Here is a 24,002-nt window from a genome sequence, read left to right as displayed (position 1 = left end):
ATATATATATATATAAGAAGGTAATTGCTTTCGCCACCAGGATTTCTGACGTTATAATATGTAGAGAACAATGAGGCGAGAGTGGAGACGGAAGTAGATGGTACAGTCCGCCGTGGTGATGAATTAATCATAGAGTGGGCGAGGCTACACTGCGCTATATAAGGTGGAGCGCAGCACCCATTGCGCACTCTGCATAGCTGTTTTCTTTGTGATCGTTAAGCTGCACTTGAATAAGGTAATGTGAAATGGCGGTTGGGTGGATGGGATACAGTATAGTTATTCGGCGGTTTCGGCCTGTGAGTGCGTTTTATACAGTAACCAGTCATGCGGTTTCCTCCTAATGTACCGTGTGCTCTATGGCGGTAGTATGAGGCGTCGCCTCTTTGTGTAGCTGGGGAGTGGGGCGCCCGGAGGTAATGACTGGACTTCGGTACCACGCTGTCCCTTCCTACCGCCTTCCCGGGTTCCTCTTCCCGCCAGTTGTGACTGGAATGGGGAGGGGTCGTGCAGTCGAATGGCGCAAGCTGTTCGGCGGCCATTTTGTGAACGAACACGCTGTAGTGACCGCCCGGCGCCATTTTGTTTCCGCAGATCTCATCATGTCTGACGATGGAAAGCTTTTTGTTGGAGGTTTGAGCTTTGATACCAATGAGCAGAGTCTGGAAGATGTATTCTGTAAATACGGGAACATTGCTGAAGGTGAGTTTGTATGAAGGTGACGTTTGAGTCTTTGTTCCTCCTTTCCTATTCACTGGCCGGGCTTTAGAACTATTTGTTTTTGTTTTCAGTGGTTGTGGTGAAGGATCGGGAGACCAAGAGATCGCGTGGCTTTGGTTTTGTCACATTCGAAAATGCTGATGATGCGAAAGATGCCATGCAAGCGATGAATGGGAAGGTGAGCTGCTGAATTAAGTACCTGCAGTCCTAAATGCTCAAGTGGAAGCTTAATTATGTTTAATTGTTTGCTATTTACTAATGCAAAGTTTCATTTGGATTTAGTCTGTGGATGGTCGTCAGATTCGGGTTGATCAGGCTGGAAAGTCCTCTGGTGACAGGAGAGGAGGCTACAGAGGTGGCTCATCTGGAGGAGGAAGAGGGTTCTTCCGTGGAAGTAGAGGCCGTGGTATGTTTTAGTAGTGTTTTGAAGTAAAAATGTAATCGTGTATGAAATGTTTGCTCATGGTAAAAGGTGGTGTATAGATTTGCCTTTTTGAATTCTATGCATTGAAGCGAAGGTCCACACAAAGTGTACCTCTGCTTTTCGGAAACCCCCTCCGGTGTCACATTTGGCACCTTTCGGGGGGGGGGGGTTTCAGATACCTGTATAATACAGGTATTTGCACCCACTTTTAAGAATAGACTTCCTTGAGGGGGGGCGGGGACCAGTGAGGACGTGCCGTTCAGTAGGGAACTGGGCAGTGAATCTGCTACTCTTCACTTCCTGATTCCCTCGCTGAGGCTGGCTTATGAATTGTTTCTTGGTTTTCCTTAGACCCCCTTTCACACAGGAGTGGTTTGCAGGTGCTATTGCAGTGGGACACACGGCAATGCACCTTTGTAGATGTGCTTTGCATTGGTCTTTAAGCCTTTCTTGGTTGCTAGCGGGGGTGAAACTGGCAGTAAAGCACCGCTAAAAATGGTGGCCTAGTTGCTGTGATTCTGTAGCCAGAATATCTTGCAATGTGCCAGAGGAACATTCAACAAAATAGACTTGCAGTTTAGGTACAAGGTCTCCCAGAAAGCAGTGGGTGAGGCTGCCCTCCCAGGAATTATCTGTGCCATGTAACCACTGAGTAAATTATCCATTTGGCTGCAAAAGTAGAAATGGATTTTAAAGAAAATGCAACATTTTCCACTTAAAAGCTAACTTTGTCTGAAAGATGTCTGTAAAATTGTAAATACCTTTTGATGAAAATGGTGCTCAATGCATTAAGATAAAAAAAAAACTCTTTCCTTTACAGCCCTTTAATTGCATACTAGTAAATGTTTAAACTTCACCTTATTTTCCAAGGTTGGCCATATGTTAAACAACTTTTTTTTTTTTTTGGAAAATTTTTCCTTTACCAAAAACGGAGGTTAAATCTACATGGAATTGTATGCGATGGCTTTAGCTAACACCCCCCCCCCCCTTCCCCAGAAGTAAACCTACTCAATGTGTCCTATTGAGGCCAACACTATGAATTTCCTGCTTTTAGTGGTAATTAAAGGGGGGTTGTAAAGATTTGGATTTTCACCTTAATGCATTAAGGTGGAAGAACAATTTGTCCTGGAATCCAGGGATGTTGGCACCACAGTTGAATTTTAAAATCGACTGATCGAATGCTGCTGCCATTGCAGGTTAGGGAACCCGGCAGTGTAGTCTTTCAGCTATGTGGCTGGATCCCTACTTGACATGCATGATCACTGAGCTGCTGATGTAATTTTTGCCATGGCCTGGTCACCCAGAAGTGGCAACAGGCTACCTTAAAACAGTGGCACCTGAGGGGGGGGGTGTTTTACTTTTGGGTGGAACTTCACTTTTAAGAACTTTAGTCAGAAAACAAGTCCTGCTAGAGAAGGTATAAATAGCCATGTAAAACATTACTTTTCTATACTGTTTAAAATCCAGTAATACTTGCTCTGCACATGCTCAAATGCTTTTTTCCTGCACTGCTGACAATCGGCCACTAGAGGCTGATCTGCAGACAACATAAATATACTGCTTCTTAGGGCTTCAGCAAAATGGCAGCCTCTGGCAAGAATAACTATGCTGGGGGGCATTTTGCAGCACACTTATATTGGTAGTGAAATGTAAAGAATTTTATCACGTTATGGTTAAAGTTCTGCTTTAAAGTAAACCCCAATGGGTGTTCCTGTTTCCTGCAAAGGTAAAGCATAATGGGCTACTATGCATTGCATAGTAACCCATTATGTGACACTTGCCTGCAGGAGAAGCCTGCAATGTACCCCTCTTCCTTGCGAGTGGCCATTCTTCACCCCTCTTCCTTCTGGGGCTGAACTCACATGGGAGCCTCCACTCACGGCATGACCTGAGTTAGCATGCCAGCTTGGGTGCTCTTGATCAAGATCTGATCTGAGAACTGTAGTGGGGACTTTAAATGGCAACTCTAACAGGTAGTGTTACTCAATGTGTCTGTGGTGTCTCGCAGCAGTGACACCTATGCCGAAATCATTCCTCCCCAGTCAGCTGACCTCTAGTTTCTGCACCACAATCATGCTGTGAACTAAATGGGCAGGCAAGGGCTCAAGGAGCAGCCCAGCTGTGAGTGCTGCAGGCTCCAGGCTGAGAACCACTGGCCTAGGTTAAGGGTTTACAACCACTTTAAGCTGAAGTTGATGGATAAACATAAGTGTGTTTAACTGTTACACAAATGTTAATGTACTTAATTTGTTTTGTTAAGGTGGTGGTGGAGGATATGGAAGCAGCGGTGGCCGGTTTGATCGAAGTGGAGGAAGCAGCAGCTATGGCGGTGGATCCCGGGATTATTATGGTAGCAGGTAAGGCCCAAAGCTTGGAAGAATAAAAAAGCACTTTTAATTATATTTTGACTTGTATAATTCTGATTGTGGTTTATATATGTTTTTTTTTCTTTTTTTTTTTATAGTGGGAGAAGTCAAGGAGGTTATGGTGATCGCTCAGGAGGAAGCTCCTACAGAGACAGTTATGACAGCTACAGTAAGTCATGATCGGGGTGTGATGTGAGGATTTGTGGGGGGGGGGGCTTAATTGTACTCTAGTGATATCTGTGGTAGGGCTTGCTTTATCAGACTTGCAGCCCTATAAACTTTTTTGTCGAGGCTTAAAAGCTCTACAATCAATACTGGCAGTGGGGCTATGTGGGTTGGGATTTAGCATAGGGGTAAAATGCTGGGATCTGAAAACTGCTTCAAGTGTCTTTACAACTGTGCCTGCTTCTTGTCCTCAGCCTCGCACGATTAAAATACCTTCCTGACTCAAGATCGTCCTTCCAATGGCTGTATTTATAAAGATTTTTGGAGCTTCGCTGAATCAATAATGTGTAGTATGTCAACTTGTGTTCACTTTTTTTATATAAATTTGGTTAATCTCGACAGCCTCACTGGTAGAATGTGTGAACAGCTGTTCAGAGGGTGTTATCCTTCGGGTACGTTTTACTTTTTGTTTCCTACTGCTGTTCTGAGGCTGAAGATACAGGAAGCTCTTATTTGTGAATGAGCAGATTTATGTTGCAGGAAATGGCTTTGCTCAGCAAATGGAGTGATGCATTTGCATCCCTGTAAATGGGTATGTCTCCTACTACAGCGTGGTCTTGCTAGATCTCTAGCTGTTATGTAAATAGTCATGGGATTGAAACTAAGCTTAATTTGAGCTCTTGTTTTGAAAATACTATTTCAATGTGACAAGAGTGCAGAGCCTAGGTGCGCTGCAAAAGATGGCTGTACCACCTTGATATAACTAAAGTGAACAAATGGATCTGTCACAAGATGTTCTTAAAATGTTTGTTTGTATTGTCTTTTTTATAAAAATAGTTCATTTGAATACTGTACTGAAGTGGTTACAGAATTGTATTTACTTTCTTTTTGGCTTCACGAAGCCTATTAAAAGACAGTCTGAAAGAAACATGCTCTTGAAATTACCTTCTGCACAACACTTAAGTGGGACTTCACATAGCTGGGGGGGGCTTTAGTTGACTGACCTTAAAAGTGTTTGTAGGGACTGCATGGCAAATGCCCAATTGTCTCAACTAACAAGCTGTGTGGGAAAGGCAAATGACACCCTTAAAGTGTTAGCCCAGCATTGCTGCTTGGTTGGCCAGAATAAGATTGTGATGGAGATTTGCAAGTTGGGCTTCGTGTACATGATACATTTAACCTCTCCTGAATGCTTTAACTAGACAGCTATAAACTGGCATCTAAAAATGTCAGTTTAGCTGCATTTACATGTCGTGTTTAGTTGAATTTACATCTAGAAGCTTTTTTTTTTGGGGGGGGGGGGTGTAAACAAGTTTGGCACTTGAAATGCCTTTAAACAGCTTCTGAATGGTTTTTGTGTTCCAGAAAGCCTCAACTGCCTAGAAACTATAAAAAAAACCTTCACACTGGGGTGCTTTGGAGGTGTTAAAAAAAAAAAATAACGCCTGCAATGTGCCCTGAAACAGCCGCTGCTGTCTCGCGGGGCTTTCACACTGGAGCAGTGCGCTAGCAAAATGGTAAGTTGCTAGCAGCATCTTTAAAGCAGTGATTGTACCATTCCTTTCCATTGAAATCAATGGGCACTGTGGCTATACTGCCGGCAAATCACTGTTGCAGAGGTGGTTTTAACGCTTTCTCAGCTGCTAGTGGGGGGGGGGGTAAAAGCACCCTGCTAGCAGTCAAATGGCGCAGCAAAATTGACAGCAAAGCGCTTTTAAATAGCGGCACTTTACTGCTACCGCCCCAGTGTGAAAGCCTAAACGATCCTGTTTACATGTAATGAGATCACTGAGCGTTCAGGAGCATTGAATAATGCCCAACTGCTCCTAAAATGTATCAGCAGCAGTGTATATGAGGCCCTATTTACAGACTTGCAAGTGCAATCTCAACAAACATTTTTTTGCATCTTCACTTTTTGTGCAGATGTAGTTCTACAGTAATTCATCTATCTGAGATTACTTTTTTTTTTTTTTTTTTTTGCCATGCACTAAACTTTAATATTTGGTCAATCACTTATGGGTAAGTGTCCCTAAATCTTCCGTGGAAAGCTTTAAGCAGTATTAAACCCAAAAGCAGCAATTTATATTGCAGCTTAAAGTGGAGCTCAACCCTGAAGTTGAACTCCTGTCGCATTTGGCACCTTTCAGGGTGCACCATAGGGAACCAGGCAGTGAAGCCACAATGCTCCACTTCCTGATTCCCTCACCGAGGGTGGGGGCAGCAGAGTGACAAGCTTGTCTTCTGCCGACGTCACTGGACTCCAGGACGGGCAGGTGTCCTAATATTAAAAGTCGGCAGCTGCAGTATTTGTAGCTGCCGGCTTATTTTTTTCTGGCGGAGATCTGCTTTAACCAACTTGAATGTGTTGACGGCTGGGGGGTGTTTCTCCTCCTTTTAAAAACTTTACGGTTGATGTCAAAGTAGCAGCTGGGATTTGCCTTCAATGTACTAGCAGGATTTAAATGCAACACATCTACACCCCCCCCCCCCCCAACTGACTGACCAAAGGTGCTCCTTCATCCAGTGGGGGAAGTAATACAGAAGAGGTTACTGGCCAGATCAAAATGAGGGGAAGAGGAGTGGGAGTCTAAAGAAATGAATGCAGCCATCCAATTTGTATTCTGTTCTATATTTTGATTTTAATACCACTTTGTTACAGGCTTTAGCACTGCAGAAGTATTGGTTTCATTAAACAGACTTCTAAAATGCAAACCCTAATTTATGTTCCTTTCACACAGAATACCTAAACTTCTTGCCTTTCTAGTTGTTAAATTGTGGCAGCCTGCCCAAGGCCCTGCTTCAAAGTAGACAAGTGGGGCAAGACTTGAGTTTCCTCTCCACATGCAATGAATTCAAATGAGATTTCGAAATTTCTCCATTTCCCAAAGCAGGGGTAAACATTTAAATTCTGGTTTCCAAAAAAGAATAAAGGTAAACGACAATTGCAGGGGTTGTTAAAGTGTGTGTGTGTGTGTGTGTGCTCTCCTAAATAGCTTCCTTTACTGCAGTCCTTCACTTCATCCTTCGCTTTTAAATGTCCTTATTTCTTATGAGAAATCCTCACTTCCTGTTCTGTCTGTAATTCCACACAGTAATGTGAGTGTTGTGCTCTCCCCCTCCCTTGGACACCAGGAGAGTCAGGATGCTCTGTTCCAGACAGAACGGTTTCATGAATTAAAATAACAGTAAAGTTAGCCCAGGTTTTTTTTTTCGGTATAATTTGAAAGATGCTGTTATGCTGAGTAGACTTAACGTGTCACGCTTTAAAATTGCACACATGGAATGGCGCCAAACTTCGTGTTTTTTTTTTTTTTTACGTGTTACTATTTTCGAGTTGGGAGGAGGTCTAGTGCTAGAATTGTTGCACGCGGCGATACCTCATGTCTGGTGTTTGCATGGCGTTTACATATGTGGGCAGGACTTGCATGCGTCTTCGCTTCTGATCGAGAGCTACTGGGGACAGGGGCGTTTTAAACGCTTATTCCTATTACAAGGAATGTAAACGTCCCTTGTAATAGTAATGATACAAGAAAAAAATTCCCACTACTAGCGCTACACCATAAGGACAATAAAACAGTGTTCTGTGTAGTAAAAAAGATACAAAAACCTTCCCGTGCAGCTGTCAATCACCTGAGAACATGGGCAACAAACTGAAACAAAAAATACAGCGCTCAAGGATGGAGTACGAATCACTTTATAGTCTTGAAGTAATGCAAAATATACATGAACTGAAAAAATAAAAACTGTACAATGGGCAGAAAGTTAAACAAGCGAATCTAGTTGTAAAATCCCCAGACACTTGAACAGAAGCCGTATGGTGATAGTGGAATAGCAACCTGAAATCACTGCTGGGAGAATGTAGTGAAAAGCTTCCAACCAAAGTACACTCTGTAGTATGTGAAGGTGGTACAGCCGTTTGTATGCCTCTAAGCAGGGAGATGAAAAGCACACAGCGGGGAAACAGCATCCACGCTGGGAGTAAACATAAATGTTATTCACCTGCCGAGGGAGATAAGACTGTAGATCTGATCCAACAGGGAGGCCGATGGGAGCGAGATCACTCCTCGCAACGAAGGATGTAGGGCAATGGGGAAGATCCTGGATGGGAACCACCGTGCCAGCGCCGTGGCGGCGTCCTCGCGCTGGCACGGTGGTTCCCATCCAGGATCTTCCCCATTGCCCTACATCCTTCGTTGCGAGGAGTGATCTCGCTCCCATCGGCCTCCCTGTTGGATCAGATCTACAGTCTTATCTCCCTCGGCAGGTGAATAACATTTATGTTTACTCCCAGCGTGGATGCTGTTTCCCCGCTGTGTGCTTTTCATCTCCCTGCTTAGAGGCATACAAACGGCTGTACCACCTTCACATACTACAGAGTGTACTTTGGTTGGAAGCTTTTCACTACATTCTCCCAGCAGTGATTTCAGGTTGCTATTCCACTATCACCATACGGCTTCTGTTCAAGTGTCTGGGGATTTTACAACTAGATTCGCTTGTTTAACTTTCTGCCCATTGTACATTTTTTATTTTTTTATTTTTTCAGTTCATGTATATTCATTACTTCAAGACTATAAAGTGATTTGTACTCCATCCTTGAGCGCTGTATTTTGTTTCAACTTGTAATAGTAATCACTGTGACAGGTCCTGTTTATGGAGACATATGGGGTCAATAAGACCCCACGTCTCTCCTCCAGGCTTGCAAGCATGAGATTGTGAAGAAAAAAATCACTGATCTCATGCTGACAGCCGCGATTGCAGCTTTGATTACTTCTGGGTACCCAGGTGTGACGTCACGTCGTGCCTGGGCCTCTGATGGCACAGGAGAGCCTGGAGAAGCACCGGATGGTGGAGGGACGTCCCCTCCTGCTGCCTATAAGAACGATCAAGTGGCGGAACTGCTACTTTGGTCCTTATCATGCACAGAATTGCCGGCAGAAAACGGGTGATATCTGATGCCTGTAGCTGCAGGCATCGTTCAGATATCACTGCATAAAGTTGAGGACATCATATGACGTCAGTTGTCAAGTGGGCAAAATCAAAGAAATGCGTTAAGTGAAGGACTGCACCAAGGTAAAGGAAGCCATTTTGGGGGGAAAAAATTGTACCTTTACAACCCCTTTAACCACTTCCCGACCGCCGCATGTAAATGTACGTCCACAGTATGGCACATGGGCGTTCATGTACGTCCTTGCCTTCTAGCGGGTGGGGGGTCCGATCGGGACCCCCCCCCCGCTACATGCGGCGCTCGGGGAGCGATCCGGGATGACGGCGCGGCTATTTGTTTATAGTCACGATCACTCCCCGGAGCTGAAGAACGGGAGAGCCGTATGTAAACACGGCTTCACTGGCGGAGCATCGATCGTGTCATCCCCTTTATAGGGGAGACACAATCGATGACGTCGGTCCTACAGCCACACCCCCCTACAGTTGTAAACACACTAGGTGCGCCCCCTGTGGTAAACTCCCAAGCTGCAACTGTCATTTTCACAATAAAGAATGCAATTTTTGCTGTGAAAATGGTCCCAAAAATGTGTCAAAAGTGCCATAATGTCGCAGTCACGAAAAAAATCGCTGATCGCGGCCATTAGTAGTAAAAAAATAATTACAAAATAAGGGATAGTTTTATTGCATTTTTATTAAACGCTATAAATTTTGCGCAAACCAATCGATAAACGCTTATTGCGTTTTTTTTTTTTTTTTTTTTTTTTTACTAAAAATAGGTCGAATACGTATCGGCCTAAACTGAGGGAAAAAATGTTTTTATATATTTTTGGGGGATATTTATTATAACAAAGTGAAAAATATTGAATTTTTTTCAAAATTGTCGCTTTATTTTAGTTTATAGCGCAAAAAATAAACCGCAGAGGTGATCATATACCACCAAAAGAAAGCTCTATTTGTGGGGGAAAAAAAGACGCCAATTTTGTTTGGGGACCACGTCGCATGACCGCGCAATTGTCTGTTAAAGCGACGCAGTCATGAACTGTAAAAACACCTTGGGTCTTTAGGCAGCATTTTGGTCCGGGGCTTAAGTGGTTAAGTTGTATGGGGAATACTACACATGTATAGTAGGTCTTATTGCAGTTGGCTGCAAAAGTAAAAATGCACATAAGGCTTAGAAATACTTTTGCAGTCTGATAAAAACAAAGCACTAGTTTGATCATTATTGCACTGCAATTTCCTACCTTGAGCCCACTTGTACTTTGTTTTTAGAACAGCAAGGCTAAACCTTTTGACTGCCCAGGAGTTTTTAATACTTTGCACACAAGCTGGTTTTACGCCTGTGGTGAGCAGTCTCACGCAGGTGTTGCTTTGTTGTGGGGGGTTGCTGACCAACTTAAAATTCTGTGTGAGCAAATACTGAAATTGCCCATTCAGTATGTGTTTGCTCATGATTTCCTACAGCTGTCTTAAGCTTTAAAATTCATAATTTTGACTTTGGTAAAGTCGTGCCCTTTTCGGGCTTATTGCTGTATCCCTGTTGTAGATGAGTTGGTGAGAGCTAAGAGTGGAGCAAAAATCAGACACCGATAGACAAATCTTAGAATTGCTGCTCCATCCAAAATGCGTTTTGTAGCTTGTTGGGACACTAAACATGTTTGCCACTTAAGTGTGTGTGTGTATGTGTGTGTGTGTATGTGTATATATATATATATATATATATATATATATATATATATATATATATATATATATATATATATATATATATATATATATATATATAATGTATATACACATCCCCCCCCCCCCCCCCAGGGTCTGACAAACTCGAGTCTCTGAACTTTTATGTCCAATCTGCTGAGCTACACTGTAGCATCTGTTGTAACAGTCTGCATTATAGTATAGCTGTGCCTTCAAAAAGTGTAGATTTTTAATATATAGCTAGTCAAAGTATGTTAGGACAAGACTGTTGCCTTCTGAGAATCATGTACTAAAAGTGTGAAGTTGCAGTTTCCTTGGAGAAGTCAAGTGTTGTGCATCCTGTGGAGCCTGACGAAAGCTACTCATGGCTAGTTCATTTGCGGAATTAGTGCGGTAATACGAGGTAATTCTTTTGCTCATGTCCACATCCCTCTTCCTCAAGCTCATGTTGTGCCTGTGAAACACATAAAATCAGATTTGTTCACTGAACTTGGTATTGTTGTGCTTTCACAACATCATTGACAGACATCCTTTTGGATATTTGGTCCTGGTTCCATCTAGAACATTCCCAGAATTTTTCTACATGTTGGGTATGGTTTCAGGCTCTACCAGTACTCATGTGTTTGCAATTCCTCTTAAAACAAAGTACCCAACATTAATGAACCAGACTGCCCCACCCTTAGCTTTTTTTTATATATATATTTCATTTTGGGAGGGGAAAAAGTGGTTTCATTTTAAACCTTTGTATTTCTTGTTGCAGGGTGAGAATGAGGACTAAACTTTCTGGTGTTTGGATCCCTGTTGCCTGCCGATCATCTGCATCTCGCACCAAAAATCTCTGTATTTAGAGGTAAGTGGGTGCAAACAGCATTGCTTTTTGAGGTTCAATTTTAGACTTGGCAGCTTAAAATAAGTTGGTATTCTGTTTCCTATTACAGGCGGTCCCTGGGATACAAACAATATGGGGTCTGTAGGTTTTTTAAAAAAAAAATGTACCTGTTGGACAAACGGCTTAAAGTTGACTAACTCCAGCCAAAGCTACCGTATTTATCGGTGTATAACACGCACCCTAACTTTAAGATTTAAGTTTCAGGGGGAAAACTCCACAGCCCCTGCATAGAACATGCAGGCACAGTTTACCCTCTATTTTGAGGGGGGGGGAGTGAGTTTATACGCTAATACGTGTTTTTTTTTTTTTTTTTATATATAGCATAGGGAAGGGTTTAAACTTTTTTTTTTTTTTTTTTTTTTTTTTTGTATTTTGCTGTATGCCCCTGCTCAGATTTCACCTCACTTTTTGTCCCAATGACAACTGGATTTAAAAAATGTTGAGTAGTTGAAAGAAGCCTTGTGATTAAGCATCAGTGTAGACGCGTCGTTCCCCCCCCCCCCCCCCCTTAACTTACAGGAGTTATTTCCCTTCCTAGAGGTAAAGTTCCTCACTTCCTGTTTCCCATTTGTAAGTTGGGTGTTTAACTCGAACCGCCTGTAAAGCCTTTTACTTTATGACGTTACAGAAATGTTTAAGCAGTATAATCTGCATCACCATTTACTGCTTTAAAGTACTAGGACTTTAAAGCAGTAGACAGCTTGCATCCTATAGTCACATCTGGTTGGAAACTGCTGTGTTCCTATATGGGGGAAACTTTTTTTTGTGTTCATGGATGGACACGGCTTCCATAAATCTTGACATGTGGGTTATGTTCTCTTAGAGGACTAGGCAGGCAAGTTAGATTGTTAAAGTTACATTAATTTAAATGAGTTGAACAGCCCCACCAAGGGGGCAGTCCCTCCAGTCATAACCCTGCAGCCAGCAGCTCAGTTTTTTTTCTGTTCCGTTCATAGACTGGCACAGCATCCTTTGACAGTAGGGAAGCGGATATAACCCTACTGTCAAAGGATGCTGTGTCCGTCTATGAACTCAGGGAAATGGATTTTACGGTGAGTACAAAAATCCTTTTTTTTTTTTTTCAGCTCACCACCATATATAGCCCCCACTAATGTCCACGTTATCTCCCCCACTGTAATGTCCATCTCGCCTAGGCCACAGCCTTGCCTATGGCCGCAATCCGCGGATCATGGGTCAATGATCGTTGCACCCCCTAGTGTTTACCACCTCGCTGCCAGTGACTTTTACAGTAAAATGAATGCCATAATTCTATCCCTTAATTCTATCCCCTATTTTGTAGACCTACTCTAACTTTTGCACATAGCAATCAATATAAGCTTATTGCAATTTTTCTACAAAAATACGTAGAATACATATCGTCCGAAATTGAGTTTTTTTTCAAACAAATGAAGGTATAGCAGTTTTTTTTTAGTTTTTTTTTTTTTTTGTGCCGATGTCAGATACTGAAACGGCACCAATACCAAAAGTTGACTGGTTTTAAAAAAAATTTCTCTTTCGTTCATAGACGGACACAGCCTTCATTGACCTTAGGGTTATGCTTCTTCCTACCAGGAGATTTAGGCAGAATTCTACAGCACTTAAGGTGTTAAAAACTTTCCTTCATGCTGCTCCTCCCAGGGGGCGTGGCTCCCCCAGGCATAACCCACACCCTGCTCTAGGAGCCTCAGTTTGTTTTCTGCCTAACGACAGGAGGTCAAGGCTATCTCTGGAGTTCCTGGACTCTGGAGTTTTTTTCTGGCGATTTTTCTCGCTTTTTTTATTATTTTGTTCCTGCATTTTTGAATCCTGCGATTCTTCTATCAACAGCCGACTGGGTGACAGGCTGGGTCCTCGACTCTTGTAGTCCCCCCATGTTCGGCCTTCGAGCGTGTGCCGGCCCTCAGCTCAGCTTTGGGACGTCCACGACAGGCCCTGTTGCTCCAGGGGCGGCCGGGGAACTTCGGTTCTAGGGCACACATATGACCGGTCTCTATGGCTTTGTCACAGTGTGTCTGGCCGACAGCCATGCCGTTTACGGACGTTGGTTCTGTCTGGGATACCTCCAGCCGGGTAGTCGCAGGACAGGTAAGTAGTGGCCCCTTACTCAGGTAAGTGGTCTGGCTGGTGGTTTCCCTGGGGAGGTCGACTGAGGGTCCGCCCTGCTTTCCTCTCTCCCCTTCCTCTCCCTCCTTCCCCTGACTGGGTAGTGGCTGTGAAGGGGGGCCTCCTGGGTTTTCTTTGTTACCACCGGGGCCCGTGTGTTGTTAGGGGGACTGTGTTGTTACTCTGGGGGGTGCTGCTGTGTGCTGCTGTGTTCTATGAGGTAATTTTTACCTCAGACTGCGGCCGTCTTGGAAATCTCCTTGGTAACGCTGTGATTCTTTTCTGAGGTAACAGACAAAGCAGTCAGGGCTGCTGTGTTCTATGAGGTAATTTTTACCTCAGACAGCGGCCGTCTTGGAAATCTCCTTGGTAACGCTGTGATTCTTTTCTGAGGTAACAAAGCAGTCAGTGCTGCTGTGTTCTATGAGGTAATTTTTACCTCAGATGGTGGCCATCTTGGAAATCTCCTTGGTAACGATGTGATTCTTCCCTGAGATGACTCGGCACAGCCTCTGGTCAGTTTTAGTGCTGTTACAGTTTTAGTGCTGTGAATCTTCCATGAGGTGAATACACATCACAGTCAGCACATCAGAGCACACCTGAGGTTTTTCAGCTCCCTCTGCAGCTGGGTGGGGTGGTGAATACCGGGGGCCCCCATGCTCTGCAATAGCAGCAAGGAGGTGACCAGTGGGGTTTTTTTGTCCTGCCTTGCAGGGTGGGTGACTCAGCGCTGACACTATGGAACTCAAGCTATGCCTGAGTTAACCCTTAATGCCCCTCCCCCTGCCACATCTGTTACGTTGGCTGTCCTGGGTTTCTTGCCAGGTTTGAAGCAGCTAGTGCCCGGATGGGGGGTAAAAAAGCGCCCCCTCCCTGAAGCCTGCTTCTGGGGATGACACAGAATCGCTGTTTTTTTTTTTTCTGGTTCTGTTATGTCAGAGGCTGCGGGTTTTAACCCTTATGGATAGTGAGGATGACTCTGCTGCAGTCAGTTGCTGGCAAGAATTTGTTGGAGCTCTTGTTTCTGCGGTGCGTGAGGCTCTAAAAATTGAGGATGTGGCGGAGACACCTCCGTGTCAGTACCAGCAGACTACCACGCATCGCTGAAGTGTTTCCTTGTGTTCCTTATTTGGACTATATGTTATACAAGGAATGGGATGCACCGCAAAAAGTTTGTCAAAAAACTTTGCAACCCGTTACCCCCTTGAGGGGGGCTTTAAAAAAAAAAAAAAAAAAAAAAGTAGGTCTCTCCTCCGCCAGTGGACCCCCCTGTGTCCAGACTGCGCAAGGCCACCACATTGCCTGTGGAAGGGGCTCCTGCATTTCAGGATCCCGCTGATAGGAGAGTGGAGGCCGTGGCCCGCTCCCTATTCACGGTGGTGGGTTCGGCGGTGAGGCCGGCTCTGGCCAGGGCCCTGGCAGGCCCCGACTAAAAGGGCGAAGCTCCTGCTGCAGGAGCTGGAAGAAGGACCTCTAAGGTGGCCTTGGTGATCACCGTTAAGGGTGAACGGTCCTTTTGGGTCTTCCCTGACTGGCATCATTGAGGATGCCACAGGTGGTAAGCGCATGCTGTTCCCACGGTTTGGGAAGGGCTAGGGACCTCGCCCTGTGCAAGGACCCTCCTTGCCTACCTCCGAGCGTTTTTTTCGCTCGCCCTGTGCGGTGGGGGTAGGTCTACATGGTGCTTGAATCCCCGCTGCGGGGTAGCAGCGCACCGGATACCGCATGCCTAACAAGTCTGCGGACATACCTGCTTCCGCCTGAAGGTCTGCTCCCGCCCGTGTCTCGGGTGGGAGACTGGCTTCGCATTGCGAAGTGTTTTCCTTGGGGTACAAGATTGAGTTTCTCTCTTGTCTGCCAAACAGGTTTTTTCCCTCCGGCTTCTGGCCTCCTCCGGTTCGCCGGTTGACTCCGTCAGGGGCTGTCCAGGATCTTCTGGTCAGGGGAGTGATTGTGCCAGTTCCCTCGTTGGAACGGTCTCGGGGTTTTACTCCATTCTGTTTGTGTCCCCATGGAGGATGGGGCCCGGTCGATCCTGGGCCTCAAGTCCATCGTTTTGTTTTGTCAGGTTTTTCTGGCATCCTTGGATGTCATGAACGTGTACCTGCATATCCTCAAACCACCAGAGATTCTGTGCTTTGCGGTCGGGGGGGACCATTTTCAATGGTGTCCTTCCCATTCGGCGGGTTTTCGCCAAGGTGCTCGTACCGATACTGGCCCGGCTGTGACAGCGGGGGTTTGTTATGATGGGATGTCTGGACGACATTCTCCTACGAGCTTCTTCGAGCTCTGCATTGGTGGAGCCGTGTCTATCACGTGTCAGGCTCTCCGAGTGTTCGGCTGGTTTCTGGATTGTCCTGAAATCAGGGTTGATTCCGTCTCAGGGATACCTGAGACTGGTCCTGGATTCCTCCGGGGCGGGAGTGTTTTTCTCCTAGCGGAAAAACTTCAGACTCTGCTATCTGCTGTGCAGCAGTTGCCGACCCAGAAGCAGTCATCTCTGCGATTCTGCAGGAAGGTTCTGGGTCAGTTGGTAGCCTCTTTCGAGGCGGTTCCGTATGCCCAATTCCACGCCAGGGTACTACGGAGGGAACTGCTGTCACGATGGGACTAGCTTCCGTCATCTCTGGATTACCAGATTCAGTTGAGTCATCTGATCATGTCTCCCCTGGTATGGTGGCTGGCGTTTCCGGTGCTTCGGGCCGGAAAGTCATTTTTCTGCAGGCCACTGGACAGTGGTCACGACGGATGCCAGCCTCTCCGGTTGGGGAGGGGCGCTTGGGGCACCCAGTCAGCCCAGGGGCACTGGATTTAGGTGGAGTCCTGCCTACTGATCAACGTTCTGGAGCTCCGAGCAATCAAGCTTTGCCTTACCAGGTGGTCCCTGGATCTACAGGGCCGACCGGTCAGGATCCTGTCCGATAACACCACGTCCGTGGCGTAGGTTGATCATCAGGGAGGCACACGGAGTTCTGTTGCAGCGACGGGGGTCGCGCGCATCCTTTCGGTGGGCCGAAGGGTCCGTTCCGGCTCTATCGGCCGGGTACATTCCGGGAATACGGAATTGGCTAGCCGACTACCTAAGTCGCACTGCACTGGGCCAAGGAGAGTGGTCTCTCCACCCGCAGGTGTTTCGGGGTCTGTGCCGAAAGTGGGGCACTCCGGACGTGGACCTTCTAGCGTCCCGTCTCTATCGGTAGGTGCCACGGTTCGTGGCCAGGTTTAAGGACCCGTGGGCGGACGCGTCAGGCGCGTTGGTGGCTCCTTGGGGCCGCTGTCGCCTACTTTACACCTTCCCTCCTCGGAAGCTTCTTCCTCGCCTGCTGCGCAGAGTAGAAGCTGTAGGGATTCTATAGGTCCTGATTGCCCCAGATTGGCCGCGTCGCTTCTGGTACGCGGACCAGGTGCGTCTGCTGGCAGACGCCCCCTAGCGTCTTCCCCTGGGAATTGATTTTCTGTTACAGGGTCCAATCTTCCACCCTGTTTCACAGCCACCGGCCTTAGCGGCGTGGCTGTTGAGAGCCAGGGGCTTAAGGACCGAGGCCTATTGGGCTTGGTGGTCTCTACCGTGCTGCCTGCACGGAGGTCTACCTCACGTAGGTTTTTTCCTCATACATGGAAGGCCTACTTCTCTGTGTGTGGGGAGATGAACTGGCACTCTCGTACATGCGTTGTGTACAGGATTCTGCTGTCTTTGCAGCAGGGAGTGGTTCAGGCTCTCGCCTTACGTACGGTTAGGAGCCAGATTTCTGCTCTGGCTGTTTTTTACTTGCAGCGACCCTTGGCATAGCACTCCTGGGTGCGTGCGTTGGGTCAGGGGGTCTGGCAGGTGGCCCCTCCGGTGCGCCCTCCATTACCCCCATGGGACTTGAATTTAGTCCTTTCAGTGCTTCGGGATGCTCCCTTTGAGGACATTCGGGAGGTTTTTTGTTTTATTGTCACAAAAGGTGATTTTATTTCTGGTAGCAATTACCTCGATCAGACGGGTGTCTGTCTGTTCTGGTGGCCTTGTCTTGCAAGGCTCCCTGCTTGGTCATCCGTAAGGATGAGGTGGTGCTGCGGCCGCAGCCGTTTTTCTCCCTAAGGTCGTTTCGGCTTTTCACTTGGATGTGGACATTGTTCTTCCATCCTTGTGTCCTCAGCCGAAGAACCCGAAGGAGGCCACTTTACATTCTTTGGATGTGGTTCGGGCCCTTCGAGTTTACTTGTCGGCGACAGCTCCGTTCCGGATGTCGGACTCGCTGTTCGTGTCTGTGTCCGGTCCCAGTAAGGGCCTGGCAGTTTCGTCGGCCACCATTTCCAGGTGGATCCGACGGATTGTGCTTCAGGCCTATGCCCTGAAGGGCGGGCGCCCCCCTTTCGGGTCATGGCGCATTCGACCAGGGCGATCGGGGCCTCTTGGGCTTTCCGACACCAAGCCTCTGTGTTACTGGTGTGTAAGGCTGTGACCTGGTCGTCGGTCCACGCTTTTTCAAAGTTTTATATGGTGGATGTGAGTGCATCTTCGGATGCCTCCATTGGCCGCAGGGTGTTACAGGCGGCAGTTTAAGGTTGGAGTTCCTCCGTTGAGTAACTCCGGTTTTTGTTTGGGGTGTAACCTGTTTTTGCTGTGTTATTTTTCCCACCCCTCGAATTTTTTTGACACTGCTTGGGGACGTCCCTAAGGTCAATGAAGGCTGTGTCCGTCTATGAACGAAAGAGAAAAAAGGATTTTTGTACTCGCCGTAAAATCCATTTCTCTGAGTTCATAGACGGACACAGCACCCACCCCTCCTTTGTTTGTACTGCTTGTTACGAACTGAGGCTCCTAGAGCAGGGTGTGGGTTATGCCTGGGGGAGCCACGCCCCCTGGGAGGAGCAGCATGAAGGAAAGTTTTTAACACCTTAAGTGCTGTAGAATTCTGCCTAAATCTCCTGGTAGGAAGAAGCATAACCCTAAGGTCAATGAAGGCTGTGTCCGTCTATGAACTCAGAGAAATGGATTTTACGGCGAGTACAAAAATCCTTTTTTTTCTCTTATCGTCCATGGACGGACACAGCTCCTTAAATCTTGACAAGTGGGTTATGTTCCCTGTTTACAGGAGAGGACTAGGCAGAAACATGTTAAATAGTTAAATACATGTTACATTAACAGAGTTGAACAGCCCCGCCCAGGGGGCGGTCCCTCCAGACATAACCCTCCTCACTGCAGCTTGCAGCCTCAGTTTCGTTCTGCCTAGCAAAGGAGAAGGACGTATGGCTCCCTTTGGGCCCAGCGCCCTGAGGAGAAATTTTATTTTATTCTATCTTCTTTTATTTTATTTTCACTTTTTCTTGAAGAATCTTCTTTCAACTGTCGGCTGAGAGACAGGCTGGATAATATAGATCCTTGTAGTCTACTCAGTCCGACCAGCAAGCGTGGGCACACCTTTGCAAAGAGGCTTGGTCTGCCACGCCATACCCCATGACTCCTGGGGTGGCCGGTGAGCTTTGCTCCGAGGTCCACATATGACTGGGCTGTGGTGTTGTCTCACTCACAGTGGACCGGGCCGACAGCTACCTCCATTTCGGTTGTAGTTCTGTCAGGAATGCGTCAGCGAGTCCTCGCTTGGACGGGTAAGTACAGTCCCTCCTGCTTCGGTGGGTTGGTACAGCTGGGCATTCCTGGGGTTTGGGGGTCCCTTCTCCCTTCCCTGCTCCTTTCCCTTGCTGCATTGCTAACATTGCCGCTGTCAGGGGGGAGGGGGCCTTCCTGAGGGGACTGTGTTATCTGGCCTGTGTTTTTTCTTGGCGTCGGCACCATGGGTTTTCAGCTAGGAGCTCGCACTTATTTGAATTTTGTTGGGACAGCGAGGCTTTGCCTCATTGGCTACTTGGACGACTTTCTTCTGAGAGCAGCTTCTGTCTCCGACCTAGTGGATGGGTTATTCCCATTCAGACCCTCCGAAGATTCGGGTGGATGTTAAACGTTTAGGCCAGAAAGTGTAGCTCGGGTGGTAGCTGCGCTTCATCCGGGGGATGTCCTGACGTCCTCGGACATCAGGGATGCATACATTCATGTCCCGTTTTGCACATGTCAGTGTTTTTTTCTGTGCTTCGTGATGAGAGAAGGGTCTCTGTCAGCCTGTGGCCCTCCCTTTTGATCCAGTCGCGGTAAAATCGCGCATTTTGCCGCGATTTTGAATTCGTAGCAGTGTGAGCCTAGGCTCTGGGTGGGAGGGGCGGCTTGCAGGTTCACAATTCAGTGAAACCTCCCTGCTCTCCGACTAGTGGGTCTGCGAGGTGGTCTCTTCGGAGTACTAGATAGGGTTTCCTCCTATCCACAGAACAAAGTTCTGTCCTTGTGTCTTCCTCTCTCGGCCTGTCGGTCTGCCTTGGGCAGTGTGGGATTTGCTAAGCTGCGAGGTAATTTTACCTTTCCTGCAGGACGAGAGTTTTGGGGTTTTCTATGGGCCTCAGGCCCTAAATACCTTTGAACGTCGCCTTCCTTCCAGTGGTCGGTGTTTACGACGGATGCCAGCTCACGGTTTGTGAACCTGGAGGTTCACAAAACTGGGGGGTCCAGTCGGCCCTGACTCGCTGGACTTGCGTGGACCTATGACCACACCTCCTTGAATGTGTCTGGTCTCGGTAGCTACCCAGGGTCGGGCCTGGCTAGTGCCTGGTGAGAGACCGCCTGGGAATACCAGGTGCTGTCTACTGTTCATTGTCCTACTATTTTAGGCGATCAGGCTATGCTTCTCCTTGTGGTCGACCGATCTGGTTTCAGCCAGACAAGGCCACGGCCTTGGCTTCAGTCTACCATCAGGTATGCCGGCAGGCGGACTACTGGAGTCGCCAGATGCTGGACCAGGGCGATTGGTCTCTGTGCTTGGGTTGTTTCGGCTCCCTTGCAGGAGGTGAGCCTCACATGGCATGGATCTCCTGGCAGCTTGTCTTCGCCGCAAGGGTGTCAAAGTTAGTGGCCAGGTCTAGTGATCTTGTACAGACGCGTCAGTCGCGCTGGTGGCCCTGTGTTGTCTGTATCAGTGATTTTTTTTGCCATTCCTCCATGGTAGTTGCTTCCTCGGCCGCTCCACAGAGTGGATGCTGAGGAGATCCCGATGATTCTAATCGCTCCAGATTGACCTCGGTGTCCTTGGTTCGCTGATATCAGGCGCCTGGTAGCGGAGGCACCCTGGCGATTGCCAGGGCAGGAGGTTCCTGTCTCAAGGTCCCATACTTCCTCCTGTTGTACAGTCACTGACTTGCTCAACATGGTTATTGGAAGCCAGACTTTAGATGACCAGGGTCTGTCTGACTCGGTCATCTCAACAGGGCACCGTAGTCTTCTTCCGGAGGATCTACCGTCGCACCTCTCTTGGTGCGAAAGGATGGAGTGACGTCCACGGGCGTACTCTCGGTGTCAAGGGTCCTGCTGTTTTTAAAGCTTGGATTGGATCTAAAAATTGCTTAAAGCACCGTTTGGGGGCAGATTTCAGCCTTGGCTGTGTTCGTTTAGTGGCCTTTTTGCGGCCCATTCCCTGGTTGGTCCCCTTTTTTTGTGTGCAAGGGGTTTGTCATATACTTTCCCCTCTTGGCCCATCTCTTCCCCCATGAGTTTTGACTCTGGTGCTCTCGGTTCTTCAGGAACCTTCCTTTTGGAAACATCAGAGAGATTTTCTCTTGACACTATATCAGAAGGTGGCCCCTTTAGTGGCCTTTACCCTCTGTTAGAGGGGTTTCTGAGTTGGCGGTCTTGTCTTGCAAGCCGCCATGCTTGATCCCCCATAAGGATTAGATGATGGTGCGCCCGCGACCTTCCCTTCTTCCGAAGGAGGTTTCGGCCTTTCATACTTTAGGCGTGGTACGCGCTTTGCGGGTATACCAGCCTACTACGGCTCCATTTCGGAGCTTCTGACTCTCTTTTGTGTCGGTGTCTGGTCCACAAAAGGGCCTGGCGGTCTCGTCGACCACCATTTCTCGGTGGATCAGGCAGGCCGTCATACAGGCCTATGCTTCTAAGGGGCGGGCCCCCCTTTCCGGTCACGGCACTTTCGACCAGGGCAATTGGTGCTTCCTGGGTTTTTTTTTCGACATCATGCGTCGGTCTCACAGGTGTGCGAGGCGGCGATTTGCTCGTCCTTTCACGCTTTTTCCAGAATTTACATGGTTGCTGTGAGTGCATCTTATGATGTTTTTTTCAGCCGCTAGTTTTTGCCGGCGGCTGTTTAAAGTTGCACCTCCTCCGTTGAGGAGCTCTGCTTGTTTTGGGGTGAAGTTAAAATTGTTTTTACTGATATATTTCCCACCCCTCGTTTTTTGACACTGCTTGGGGACGTCCCACTTGTCAAGATTTAAGGAGCTGTGTCCGTCCATGGACGATAAGAGAAAATAGGATTTTTTGTACTCACCGTAAAATCCTTTTCTCTGGAGTCCATGGACGGACACAGCTCCCACCCCTCCTTTTTAGGTTTGTACTGCTTGTTACGAACTGAGGCTGCAAGCTGCAGTGAGGAGGGTTATGTCTGGAGGGACCGCCCCCTGGGCGGGGCTGTTCAACTCTGTTAATGTAACATGTATTTAACATGTTTCTGCCTAGTCCTCTCCTGTAAACAGGGAACATAACCCACTTGTCAAGATTTAAGGAGCTGTGTCCGTCCATGGACTCCAGAGAAAAGGATTTTACGGTGAGTACAAAAAATCCTATTTTTATACAGTAGATGGTCAGACTGGGGACATGGTACAGGAGATAAATGTAGCCTGCCTGTGCCTCACCAGTGCATTTTAAAAATTGTCAGCTGCAGCACTGTAAGGGGAGGCAGACAGCACACACTGAAAGCAAGGAGGTGTCTAGCAAAGAAAACACGGTGTGACTGAGCTCCTGCACTGACAATTTACACTTCGGCTGAGGATCTGGCAGCATGGGCGAGGAGTAGAAGAGTAAGGGGCTCTTCAGAAAGACACCCCTGTGATGGGCAGCAGTAGGGGCAGGCCCCATCCCATTTTTAACACCATCGGCGCGAGTTCATTTTGCAAATTACCGAAAAGTAAATTTTTGGCCAAAATGTCTGTGCATTCCTAGAATAAATGCCACAAAAAGCTTTGGGGGAGGATGCAAATTTAGTTTGGGTACAGCATCGCACAGTTGTCAGTTAAAGCGATGCAGTGCCAAATTCTAAAGTTCTCTTGGGGGGGGGGGGGGAAATCATCCAGGGCTGAATCGGTTAAGTAGACAATGCCAGGAATTGCAGTTGACTACTGCTGGAGTCCCAGAGACCTTAGACTTGTATTTAAAGAAATGTTTTATTTGTAAGAGCTGTTGCTTAAACACTTCTATTGATTTTTTTTTTTTTTTTTTTTTTTTTTTCCAGTAGGTGATGAAGAGGAAATTTGCAGATTTGATGTAAAGGATTTAATATAAAATAAATGTTTCTTATTAAACTTGCACATTGTGTGGTTCTGTTTCCATTTTAAGAGGTAATGTTTTGATTGTAAACCAAATGTATATTTAACCACTTCCCGCCCGGTCAATGGACAATTGACGTCCGGGAAGTGGTTGTGAAATCCTGACTGGACGTCTATTGACGAACTGCAGGATTTAATGCTGGCGCTCGCCCGTGGGGGCGATTGGTGATGCGGGGTGTCGGTCAGACACCCTGCATCTCGGTAAAGAGCCTCCGGCAAAGGCTCTTTACCATGGGATCAGCCGTGTCCAATCACTGCTGATCACGATGTAAACCGGAAGAGCCGTTGATGGCTCTTCCTCACTCGCGTCTGACAGACGCTAGTAGAGGTGAGCCGATTGGCGGCTCTCCTGACAGGGGGTTTGCACTGATTGTTTATCAGCACAGCCCCCCCCTCGGATGCCCATACTGGACCACCAGGGAAGTGCAGTAAAAAAAGAGAATAGATGTCAATTGGGGCACTGGGATAAACAAGTGATCCCATGAGTGCCCATAATCGAAGTAGAAAACTTACTTATTTACCCAAAAAATTAACAGAAAAATATAAACAATTTTTTTTCAAATTTATTTTTTTGTTGTGTAAAAATCAGAGGTGATCAAATACCACCAAAAGAAAGCTCTATTGGAAAAAATTGGGTACAGTGTAGCATGACTGCGCAATTGTCATTCAAAGTGCGACAGCGCTGAAAATTGGCTTGGGCAGGAAGGTGCATGGTATGGAAGTGGGTTAAAGGAAAAAAATCGCCTTAATGCAATCTATGCATTAAGGTAAAAAAAACATCTGATGCCGGCTGCCCCAGTTTTACTTGCCTGATCCCCTCAGGTACCGAGCTTGGTCCCGAGATCCTCTTCGCCGCTGATTGGCTAGAACCTATAAATTGAAAGCAGCGCAGCCATTGGCTGGCGCTGCTGTCAATCACATCCAGTGATGCGGCACGCCAAGGGGCGGGGCCGAGTGATGCACTGAGCGGCTATAGGTCACGGGTACGCGCCTGCAAGGACTCGCCACATTCTTGCGAGAGAGCTCGCATGGTGAGTTCTTGCGGGGAGGACCAGAGACAGCTGCTGATGGACCCCAGAAGACGTGGATCGGTGCCACTTTGTGCAAAACGAACTGCACAGTGGAGGCAAGTAGAAGATTGTTATTTTAAAGAAAGAGAAATATTTCTCTTCCGTTCATGGATGGACACAGCATCCTTTGACTGTAGGGTTATACCCATGTGGAAGAAAAATATATTTTAAAAAAACATTCTTAATATATTTTCCCC

At 47.1% G+C, this 24,002-nt stretch overlaps 1 protein-coding gene across 4 annotated transcripts; it reads left to right on the top strand.

The window, feature by feature from the left end:
* The first annotated feature begins 123 nt into the window (after positions 1-123).
* LOC120913671 (cold-inducible RNA-binding protein B-like) lies at positions 124-22,715 on the top strand. 4 transcript variants are annotated; one of them, XR_005743560.1, is made up of 8 exons: positions 124-235; positions 592-699; positions 789-895; positions 1,000-1,123; positions 3,402-3,498; positions 3,606-3,676; positions 11,078-11,167; positions 22,645-22,715. XR_005743560.1 is itself a non-coding variant. In XM_040323816.1 (7 exons), exons 2-7 carry the CDS (start codon positions 600-602, stop codon positions 11,080-11,082), a joined length of 504 nt encoding a protein of 167 aa, XP_040179750.1. In that variant the 5' UTR covers positions 124-235; positions 592-599; the 3' UTR covers positions 11,083-11,316. The 4 variants fall into 4 exon arrangements, 2 of the variants coding, with proteins under 2 accessions (XP_040179750.1, XP_040179741.1); XR_005743559.1 differs by having other exon boundaries at positions 22,642-22,715; XM_040323816.1 differs by lacking the exon at positions 22,645-22,715 and having other exon boundaries at positions 11,078-11,316.
* Positions 22,716-24,002: the final 1,287 nt, after the last annotated feature.

Source organism: Rana temporaria, chromosome 1 (genome assembly GCF_905171775.1).
Source record: "Rana temporaria chromosome 1, aRanTem1.1, whole genome shotgun sequence".
Taxonomy (NCBI): Eukaryota; Metazoa; Chordata; class Amphibia; order Anura; family Ranidae; genus Rana; species Rana temporaria.
This window is presented reverse-complemented; position numbering and strand designations above follow the sequence as displayed.